The 11,898-nt window shown below is 35.1% G+C and overlaps 1 protein-coding gene across 1 annotated transcript; it reads left to right on the forward strand.

Annotated features, from left to right (window-relative positions):
* The first annotated feature begins 6,277 nt into the window (after positions 1 to 6,277).
* On the forward strand, positions 6,278 to 8,798 carry LOC486972 (60S ribosomal protein L10a-like). Its single transcript, XM_038579852.1, has 3 exons — positions 6,278 to 6,826; positions 7,573 to 7,676; positions 8,645 to 8,798. Exons 1-3 carry the CDS (start codon positions 6,278 to 6,280, stop codon positions 8,796 to 8,798), a joined length of 807 nt encoding a protein of 268 aa, XP_038435780.1.
* Positions 8,799 to 11,898: the final 3,100 nt, after the last annotated feature.

Below are 11,898 nucleotides of genomic sequence, written 5' to 3' on the forward strand. Positions count from 1 at the left end.
ACAACCTGTAAAGACAGAAATAGATGCTTCTTGTTTTCATGAGGCTTACAGTCTAGTATGAAATATACATAAGGAAATAGCTGATAAGGAGAAAGTGTGTTGAATATGTCCTAGGCAAAGGGAGCAATTTATGCAAGTGCCCAAAGAAGAAAAAGCGTGTAGTGCATTGGAGCACCTGCAAGTATCCTGATATAATTGGAATGTGAAAGAGGAATGAAAGCACCTACTAAGAGGTGAGGCTGGAAAGGTAAGTGAAAGTTCATGGAGAGTCGCATATACCACCTAAAGGTAATTAATCCTAAAAGTAATTTGGAGTCCATCAATTCGATGAATAGGAATTTCTTCTAAGGAGATAAATCAATATAGATTCATGAACAAGGATATTTACTACAGCATAATATAAAATCCATCCATGTTCCCTCCCCCACAGAAACAAACTCAGTGCTCATGAAAAGGGGATTGATAAAAATAATTGATGGTTGGCCACCTTAAAAATGATGATCCTCATTCCATTTCATTGACATGGAATAGCACTGTATTAAGAATAAGAATATGAAGGAGGAGTAAGAGAAGTAGCATAGTATTCACTATGCAGCAAGCAGTGAGATCAACTCTTATCAAGTATTTTTACATCTGAATTTCTCAACAATGCAATGAGGTAAAAACTGCAATTGTTCATATTTTACAAAAGAGAAGACTAAAGCACAAATGGGTAGACAACCTCCCTTGGTCCACACGTTTGTTTAGAAGCAGAGACAGGATTAAAACCCATGCAGAGGCAGTATAAACCAATCTGTGTTTCTAACCTGAATTCTGAAAAGCAATAAAATACAAGGGGAAACGGGAGGCAAGGAGTAGGAGAGGACAAGGAAAAGGAGTGAGAGAAACAAGGAGGGAGAAAGAGAGACAGAAACAGGGAATGAATAATGATGACCAAAAAATCTGAAGAGTAGTTATCTCTGAGTTGTAAGATTTTGAGTAATTTTTTCCTTCTTTCTATTTTTCTGAGTTTGTATTTTTACGGAGAGCAATTTGATGTTTTTTTTTTAATTAATAGACTTTTTCAAAAGATCAGTTTTCAGTTTACAGATAAACTAAGCAAAAACTACAGAATTCCAGTATACCTCTCTCCTCCCTCACACATTTTTCTCTATTATGAAAACCTTGCGCTAGTATGGTACATTTCTTATAATTGATGAGCCAATATTGACACACTATTATTAACTAAATTCTAGAGTTTACATTAGTGTTCACTCTTTGCGTTGTACATTCTGTGGGTTTTGACAAATGAATAATGTCATGTATCATCATTACATTATCACACAGAATAATTTCACTGCCCTAAAAATTCAAAATAAATTCTGAAAGGCAAATAATCATCACATATATAAAGGATTTACGGTAAGTGTAAGAGACAAGTTTAGTCCTATTTCCCCGAGTCTAGTCATTTCTCTCCTACAGGGATAATGCTCTCATTTTGTAGAGAAAGTTCCTATGTAAGTTCTTGATTTCTCTGCTTTATTCCTTAGACTCAAGCTCTGGCTTTACTTCTATAGTATCATTTGTCTTCCTTCTAAGTTGCATGGTAGTGTTTGTCTGTGGAAAACTGGTTAACTGTGATCATAGGGAGTTGTATTCTGTTATTGTGGGCAAAACAAACACAGGAAGAGCAAAGCCCTACAATGCCCCAAATCCTCTTGATATTGAGGCCCATACAAATTAATAGACTTCCTATAGGTCTTCGGGAAGAATTAAAAACTCAATGAAAGTATCATCTTTCACCACAGCTTTAAGTTTCTGTATTTTTTGTTCAATTTATCCATAAGCCTAATACTGCTCTTTTACTTAAAAATATAGAACTGGAATAACATTTTGATTCGTGGCCAAAAGAAGCAACACATGTAGGAAACACTGAAATGTTTCCTTCTTTGTCTGATTTATTAGATAGTTTTAGAGAAGGAAGAAATACAGTTTACTTACAGTTATACATCTTACATTTTTGGTTCCTTGTATCTGGATACTATTTTTATAATGTTATTATTTATTAAATGTTGTTTTTGTGCAAAACGTTAGAATATGTATCAGAATTTTCCTTATCTTTAGAAAATGTTGATTTTTTTTGCTCTTCATTGAATACCAGTGAGATTTAAATTTTTTCTACATCCTTAGAACAATTGACTACAGTTTTAGCTTCTATGAACTAGAATTTGATACATAATTACCTATTTTTTTAAGTCACTTTTGGCTTAATCCCATGGAATGTTTTTCTCTTTTTACATTGTGTATGATTTGGCACTTCCAAACAAAGTAATTGTGGAAATGGGTCAAATAGAGACTACTACATGATAGTGAACATTAAAGGAAGGAACAAAGAATTAATATATAGTAACAATAAACACATGAAAAATTCAGGCAGATTATCCAAGAAAAAAAATCGCATGACTTTGAAGTAAATTTCTCACTTTAGTGAAAAATTGAAGGCTTTAGTGTATTGAAGGTAAGGTCAGTTTTGTAAAATTAGTACACCTTCGATGTATTGTATACTGCAACTCAAATGGAAAACATAATCATCGGATGGGTGCCTAAAAAATTAAACAAGAACAAAAACATACTATCATGTATAAAAGTTATGATAATATCTTATCACAAGAGTTTTTTTTTTTTTAACCCAATACCTGTAAACTTCATTGATGCATCATATAGTAACAGTCATATATTTGCCAGTGGAGAATGTGTGTAAAAGGAAAAGTGAATAAATTCACGGAGGCTTTTATAAAAAGAAAAAGAAAAAGAAAAAATCAGGAGCAGAGAAAAGGTGCACAGGATTTACCTATAAGTCTGACCCAGAACAAACTTGTCTTGAATACAGACTTTTGAACAAACACTGGCCACCTTTTGCCTCTATTCAGGTGACTCCCAGTGATTCCCAGAGCAATAATTAAGTTCATAATGATCTCCTGAACGAGAGGCATCTCTACCCAATTGCCTAGGGTCCAACATTTCTACTCAGATCCCTAATGGGATTTCAGACTCAACAGGATCCAAACCAACCTTATTATCGCTTCTCTGCCCTACTTTGATTCAGATTGTCTCCTAGTTCTGCATTCTCTTTCTTGGACTGCTAAGACAGCATTTTCCTATTTGCACAAGTTGGAAACATAGAGGTCATCTTGCATTCCTCCTTTTCCTCTCTATCTAGCTCATCACGAAATTATGGTAATGCTGCTTTTATTACATTTCACCAGTCTCCCCTGCCTTCATATCATGTCATCTGCTTCCCTCTAGCTCAACTATCTGCTTTCCTCTGTTCTCCTTTGTTCTTTTTCCCCACAGATAATCTTTCATGCACCTTTTCAAAAACCGTTTAATGATTCCTTCTATAGGTTGATAAAGACTACATCCCTTTGAACAGAAAGCTACTTGTAATTTTTTTTTTTAGATTTTATTTATTTATTCATGAGAAACACACAAAGAGAGGCAGAGACGTAGGCAGAGGGAAGAGCAAGCTCTTTGCAGGGAGCCCAATGCAGGACTTGACCCCAGGACCCTGGGATCACACCCTGAGCCAAAGGTAGATGCTCAATCACTGAGCCACCCAGGTGACCAGAAAGCTACTTGTAATTACGTCTGACATCCTACCTGTCCAAGACTCCTGAAACTGTATACACCAGTGTAGGGAACTATTTGCCTTTTGTAGGGCATATTACATTTGGTAATGACTTTGAGACTTTGTGTAAGTCATTTTCCTTTTCCAGAAGATCTTTTCACATTTGCATCTGATTAACTAGCCATTAAACAAGTCTCAGACACTATTGCAATTTGAACTAATCTTTACACATGTGTAAAGATAAAGCACTGACCACACTGCATTGTAATTGCTTGTTCGCTATGTGCTACTTGAGGACAAAGACCAGTATTCTTTCCCATTCCCAGGAACCCCTGCTACCACAAAGGTTCTACAATGAGCAAGGATTTAGTAATTATTTATTGAGAGAATAAAATGTTTGTGACAGCCAGATTCTGAAGGTCTTTGCATATCACAAAAAGGAATTTTATTCTATAGACATAGCTCTGAAGTATAGGAGGGATATAATCAAATCTATATGTTAGAGAGAAAACTTCGGTAGAGTAATGGATGGGCTAAAGATGGGAAATATTATAGGATTGGCAGAAATGTCTGGAGACACTATTATGGATTTATTTGGATATTAGGTTGAAGAATGGGAATATGATTCATGCAATGTTATATGTCAGGGCTGAATTACATTCTGAATATAAAGTAAGAAAAAAAATAAGAATTTTTAATCTGCTTCATATCCATGACATATCCTACCCAGTACTGCAATTCTGATAACAGATACTAGGCAGGAAAGCATGATTACCATACTTTACAATAATTAAACAAATATAGGACTTACACATTTATTCCAGAAATACTTTTAACTTCTTATAATACCTTATTGTGGCTGGATCAATCATAAATTCCTAGAAATTTATATTTATATTTACATAAGCATATAGAAATTACCAAGTTGTACTTGTTTATATTAAAAATCTTAGAGCAGTACTTTCCACATTTGACACATGTTATTCTAGGATTTGGTGAAACTGTCCATGAAAATAAAGAATAAATATTAAAAAATATAATTATTTTCTAAAATAGTAAAAGAAGATCCATGAATTTTCAACAATGAATTATAATATTAATGCCAGGAATTTCTGCCAGAATTTTTTAAATTTAATCTCAAGTTTTCTTAGATATGAGTTGTAAGATTAAATCTAAAGTATTCTGTAAAGATTTAATCTAAACAAATTTCAGATAATCTCATGATGTTTCTAACATTTTATAACACAATCAAATTAAAAGATCATCCTCTGCTATTTTATAGAATTCAAACTTCCAAAATAGTAAGGCTCAGGTAGGGCACAGACTTCCATTAGGAAATGGATGGAAATAAAGTAAAAGTTCAGCAGAGTCAATAAAAATTTTCCTGCTTCATAATATCCAAGTTATTTGTCAGAACATCTTTAAAGTCTATAAGATTTTTTTCTGCAAAGCAAGTATAATTAGATATACTTGATCTATTTTATACATTTAATATAAAAGAAGGGAAGACTTTCATAAAATTCTAAACTTTAATATGGAGTCACTATTATCACCATTATCCTCATTTATGAGAAAAAATAGATTGTGGTGAGGAAAGAAAGGTTAAGATAACACATTAAAAGTAAAAAAGAAATCATTCTCCTAAATTACATAACCTGTAAGTAAATATACTAGGAATAGGGTAACTGCATTTCAAGGGGTCAGCACTGAATCTATTTTATTCCATGAAGGGTTGTTTATGACAATCAATATTGCCACTCATTTTTGATGATCTTTTGTGTCCTCTGTGCCTCACATTAAATGCATCAACATGTTTGATTTTTAATTTAGCCTTGTTAAAGTAATTTAGTTCAACCTTCACTGAGGAAATGCTGTTATTTGCAATGACAGTGAATGCTATTTGGCCTGTAAGGGCAAATGGGACTGTCAGCCACATTGTCAAGTTTTGAGTTGACACAGTAAAGAAGCTAGTGAAGAGGGAGAACAGTGGGGTCCAGCTTTTAACAACATTGTGTGGTGGGACACCATGGATACACGTTGCTTTTTAGTTAGTTTCTGTTGTTCATTTTCTAAATTCATCATCTATTTTTGATCCTGTGAAAGTATCCATTCCTCTCTTTATCATGTAGAGTCAAAACTTCAGTCACTTTGATTCTTCTGTCCTCCATAGCACCCATCCCAAATCATGTCAATCCACATTTCACATCTAATCCAAATGTCCTGGTGCTAATTCAAACATTTGTCACTTCCCAATTGTGTAGTTTTCTACGGCATCATAATTAGTCTCACCTGTACTTTCTGTGTGAGCCACATCACCAAATAGATTAACACTATGTTCATCTTTAAAAAAAATAAAAGAAAAGATTTTATTTATTTATTTGAGAGAGAGAGAGCACAAGCCAGGGAAAGGAGTGGAGAGAGCAACAGACTCCTCATTGAGCAGAGAGCCCTATGCAGGACTCGATCATGACCTGAGCCCAAGGCAGATGCTTAACCAACTGAGCCACCAGGTGCCCAGCACTACCTTAATCTTTTAAAAAGTCTCATTTCCAATCATGTCTCCCCCAGAACTTTAATGTCTTACGTGATCTACAAACTAATGTCCACAATTATTTGCCTACTCTTTTCCAATTATTGTGGCATGAGGCACCATGAGCAGCAAAGTCTCCCATGACACCTTCCAAGAGGTGTGCAGGATATTTTGCGGTGTTGCTGCAGATCAGCTTGCAGAATTCTGACTCTCAGACAGACAGACGCTTCTCAGGCACCATCAGGCTTAAGTTCACTCCTCGCCTGAAGTTCTCCATATGTGTTTTAGGTGACCAGCAGCATTGTGATGAGGCCAAGGCTGTAGTTATTCCCCGCATGAACACTGAGGCACTGAAGAAACTCAACAAGAATAAAAAATTATTCAAGAAGCTGGCCAAGAAGTTTGATGCCTTTTTGGCTTTGGAATCTCTGGTGCTACAAATCCTGGGCCCAGACCTGAATAAGGCTGGCAAGTTCCCTTCCTCAAAGACCCATGTTAAGAACATCGTGGCCAAAATGGATGACGTGAAGTTTATGATCAAATTACAGATAAAGAAGGTGCTGTGTCTGCCAGTGGCTGTTGGCCATGTGAAGATGACAGATGATGAACTTGTGTACAACATTCAGTTAGCTGTCAATTTCCTGGTATCATTGCTCAAGAAAGAGCACCATGGGTTACCCCCAGAGCTTGTACTAAAGCATAACTTAATAAACCCTAGTTCTACCAAAAAAAAATATTTGCCTAATACCTATGCTTTTTCATAATTTTCCCAAGAATTTTAGTCTTCCTTTGCCTATGTTCTCTTAGGCACATGAGACTTATTGATTATATCTACCATTAACTTCCATTGGCTATTGATAAAATAGGATACCTAGAAAAAATAGTTCCCTCTGCTAGAAAAACCAATCCATATTTCTAGTGACTAAAAGAACAGGTGTGTGTGTGTGTGTGTGTGTGTGTGTGTCTGTATGCACTGTTCTATAAAGGTAATGTAAAACTTCAAACAATTTCAGGAACCTCTAAATATTGTTAAGCTTTACGAAAGTTGGACATTATTTATTTACTTGTTTATTGTCTATCTACTGCTCCTCATTGCACTAATGTATAAACTCTACAAGAGCAAACATCTTGGCTCTCTTGTTTACCACTATAACCTTAATCTCTAGAATAGAGCTCAGAGTCTAGTAAACATTCAATAAATATCTGTTGAATAAATGAATGTATTCCCAGTACTTAGCAGAGTGCATGATGTTTAGTAAGCAATCAAGAAATATTGATTAAATGGAAAAAATACTAAATGACAAATATTAAGGAATAGCATAGTAAGGTAATATTAGGAATATGTGTGAATATTTTCAATATCATTTTAAGGACCCCTTAGCACTATTACTATAAATTTTGTAGTTAACATTTGACTTATGACAATGTTTCTTAGGGAGCAAATACTCAAGCTCCAGGAGGGTATGTGAAGTTAAAGGACAATGTGGCTGTCCATGACCCTCAGCAAACCAACTCTCTGGTTAGAGTTCACAGTGACTGGTTAGGCTGAAAGAGAGAACAGGATGGGAAGGTGAATATAGTCTTTGGTATCCAATGCAGAAGATTCAGAGAACAAACCAACAAGCAGGGCCTATAATTTTAACTGAACAAAAAATTAAAATGCAAGGTCCCTTTTTCAAAAAGAAAAGGATAAGAGTCATTAAAGGTAATAAAATAAAACTCATTCCTTTCTCTGTGGTTTCTTTCTTGACCTGTCATATCACTTTTATTTGCTATTTAATGACACCCTCACCTGCCATGGAAATACTCAGAAAGTGCAGACCCTTGTAGGAGCCCAGGGACTCCATCTACACCCTAGTAGACATGAGGCCACCACTGCCAAGACACCTACCTGAAGCCCCCTGACAGATCCACAGACCTGGGTGCAAGGGGAAGTCAACCTCCCCTTCCCACTAATGATGCCCAGTACATTGTGGACCTGACAGCATGCCTCCTTAAAGATTGGAGTTCCTGTAACTGGACATGCTGCCCTCCTGGACCCCAAAGGATGAGTGACAGGATCAACACCACAGAGTTGCCTACTGAGAGAGAGATACTGCTGCCATTTCCTGCCCTGAAAGACCACTGGGCATGTGTCCTTGACCTCTATCCATCCCAAGTCCTTGCCAAGGCCCCACAGAGGTCAAAGGGGGATGGAAAGATGAGAGTCTCATATGGGTGGCCACACCAGGCAGAGGGCATCAGCAATCATGGAGCAGGAGAGTGAGGAGGGCCCAGGGCATGAGGGAGCAGGGAGTTGGGAGTTGGCTGGAGAAACCATCTTGAGGAGGAGGAGAGTGTGTGAACCAGGCTCCAAGTCCTGGCCACATGCTCCATTGTCCCATATCACTTCACTCACAAGATGTAAATTTACAGATAAAATTCTTATGAATTTCAAGACTGGAGAGTCAAGCATTATACTCCAACAGTGAAACTTTTCTTAATATGTGTGACCACTCTGGTAACAGGTCCATGAAGATGGCCTGGGAACAGACTTCCAAAGGAAAACAAAGCCAGGAGCTAGACCTTCTGGCTCCTGACAGGACTGTGAGAGATAGAGTTGAGGAATGGATCACAGGAGTTCTTTCTACTGGCTGGCCCACATCACTACAACACTTCTAACTGCACTGTCTAATCTCTGTACAGACTTGTCATGTGCTTTGGTTTCCAATTTCTACTGCAGATGAACTTGCTGTAGTTGCTATAAGCCAATGACTGTAAAAGAAAAGGAAGAGAAGCTGGAAAGATAGCAAAGCATTTGGTTCAGACACTTAACATAAAAATAATGAAGGAGAGAGAAAAAGAGAAGAACAAAGACAATCTTCCTGGGAAAAGTAATACTTATTTGAATCATGGCTTTCTGGCTTTTCAAAAGATGACATATTATATCCATTTAACTACCACAACTTGATAGTGTAATGGGAAGCTACTTACAAGATGGGAAATGTCTCAAAGAGAAGGCATCCTTAATATTTGTTGAGTGCAGTCTGTGTGCTAGGAACTTTGTAAACATTATATTTGGTTTTCACACACACACACCCACACACACAATCTAAAGCAGACATTATCCTCATTTCTCAGTTAAAGACATGGAATCTAACAGTTATTCTAGGTCAATTATTATTCTGGTCAAAAACAAGTAGCTAGTCAATATAATGGCAGGAGATGAGGCAGGACAGAAAAAAAAATGTATTTTGTATGTAGATATCCCTCACTAAGCACATAAAAATTGCAAAGTCCAAAAAATGTAAAGAAAAGTTAGAATGAATAATAATCATCTGTTTGTATTGGGAAGTTAGGTTTATGAAGACACAAAGCAGGTAATACTCAAATTCACTCGACTGCTATTATATTATTCATTATTCTTTTTTTCCCTTCACAAATCACTAAAGAGAATATTTTTAAAAGAAAATAAATCTCTTTTAAACCAATATATTTTACTTATGTAGTTATATATTCAGAATAAATGTAGTGCCCATAGCACGAAGTAAAGGTAGAGCTGATTATTATATTTTTCTTTGCAAATGTGTTTCACATATATATTTTACCAAACATTCTAAAAAGCTCATAATAAAAAATTCTGAAAGTGCTTTAATTTATAATTTGCCTATATGTGTACTTTCTCCAGGGAATTTGTCCCATTTTAAAATATTTAATTAGCATCCTTAACTCCTGAGTTTTTCTACCTTAAAATTATGTAGAGATCTTTAGAATGTGCATGTGCATGTGTGTATGTAATATTCAGAAACATTTATTTTAATAATCCTTGTAAAATTGAGACTATTTTAATTCTCTCCTTTTTTTTTAAAAGAAAACAAGTCCATTTTGAAAAGCTCTTCTTCAGTTATAATTCTGAAGAGATAGCATATTGGTTCAATTAAAGCAAAATTGGTTGAAGAAATATAAATATATATATACCAAATATATAATATTTGAACTGAAATCTCAAGTCATACAAATCTATTGAAGAGGTTTTATTAATTTCAAAATACTTAAAAACCTAAGTTGGCTTAAAATTCCTAATGGAGGATTTTGAAGAAGAGAGAATTTTTACAAATAAAATCTCAATATATTTTCCAAAATTCTGAAAACAAATTTGTCTTAAAAATATGTTAAGACTTTGGGGGCAAATTGTCAAAACACATGTAACTCATACTCACTAAAAAAAATTCCTAATTCTAAAGTGAAAAATCAAACCTCTATAATCTACTGATTGCCAAATTTTAATCAATATATTTCTATTATCAATCCCAGGAAATTCAATTATTCTTCATTTTAGTGAGAAAAAGCAAACCACCATCAATGCACTAGTATTCATCTATAACATCCTTGATTCACTAAATCTGGGGTTGTTTGCCACCATTGTTCCCATCTTGTAGAGTAAGTTAAAGTGGGGCTATCTAGTTTCAATATCAATTCTAAAAGCCCTAATTTGATTCATTTCTGATGCATAATAATAAAAACGACATATAAGAAATTGGAATTGTGTTCATTTAACAGCTATTAATTACAACCCTGTAATTTGATATCTAAGTAATATTGAATGATAGTTCTAAACCAACTATCTGTTGTCTCTTACTCAAAGCATATCATCAGGGTTCCTGAATAAATAGTCATGATAGAAAGGGAATCCCTGTGGCAGAAATTACGAAATAAAGTACAGGAAGGATTAACCTCCAGCCTCCTGTGCTTTTATCTCTAGCATGCCTCAAAACCAAAGAGAGAATGCCTAACCATTAAAAAAGATTAAAGGTGTTAATTAGACTAAGAGATAGAAACCTATCACCCTTATGTCAGGGAGACCAGACTAAATCTTCTAATGGATTAACACACACACACACACACACACACAGAAAGTATTTTATTCACTGAAATTCTGTTGATGATAATCTCATGTACATTTGGAAACAATTTTTGTTGTTCTGATTACAAATTTTGAGCAATATTTTTATAGGCACAGTCATTTCCATCATTCCTATCAAAATTGTTTATAACATTTGATAGTCAAATATAACTAAATGGGGCTTAGAAGAGTAACCAAACTTCATAACAATGAAATTCAGAATTGCTAATTCTCACATGTCCTTTAATTGAGCCCATTATGAAGTTAGTATCAGAAGATGTGGAGCTTCTTCTATTTTTCTTTCAGGAGAAACACAGAACTTGTTAGTCACATATATTACCTATGTGACATCTCAAGATGGATTTGAAATCTCTTACCATTTGGTGTTAGAAGAAGGGGAAAGTGTTGTCCAAGGTAATAATTACCTTTTAAGTAAGTCATTTTGTCTTTTTATGTTTTGTTGTTTTAAAATTTATACATTTCTATTGTTACAATATAAGGAAAAACAAGCACATGTATTTTACATAGCATAAAGTGTGCCTATTATGGTAATGTGTTTACACACATATATATGCATACATATGTATGCATAAATATATACACATATATCTATTTATGCATATCATATGTGTATATACATCATGTGTATATGTATGTATGTGTGTCTGTATACACACATACACACACGTATTTTAGGTTCTTTTTTTTTTTAATTTATTTATTCAAGAGACCCAGAGAGAGGCAGAGACATAAGCAGAGGGAGAAGCAGGCCCAATGTGGGACTCAGTCCCAGGACCCGGGGATCATGACCTAAGCCAAAGGCAGATGCTTAACCACTAAGCCACCCGGGTACCCCTCTATTTTGGGTTCTATAACAGA

Source organism: Canis lupus, chromosome 29 (assembly GCF_011100685.1).
Source record: "Canis lupus familiaris isolate Mischka breed German Shepherd chromosome 29, alternate assembly UU_Cfam_GSD_1.0, whole genome shotgun sequence".
Lineage (NCBI taxonomy): Eukaryota > Metazoa > Chordata > Mammalia > Carnivora > Canidae > Canis > Canis lupus.

Coding starts and splice junctions, on each gene's coding strand:
- LOC486972 (XM_038579852.1), top strand. CDS start 6,278: ATGACACCTTCCAAGAGGTGTGCAGGATATTTTGCGGTGTTGCTGCAG. Junction 6,827..7,572: donor ATGGGTTACCCCCAGAGCTT/GTACTAAAGCAT, acceptor AATGTTTCTTAG/GGAGCAAATACTCAAGCTCC. Junction 7,677..8,644: donor GTTAGAGTTCACAGTGACTG/GTTAGGCTGAAA, acceptor CTCTGGTAACAG/GTCCATGAAGATGGCCTGGG.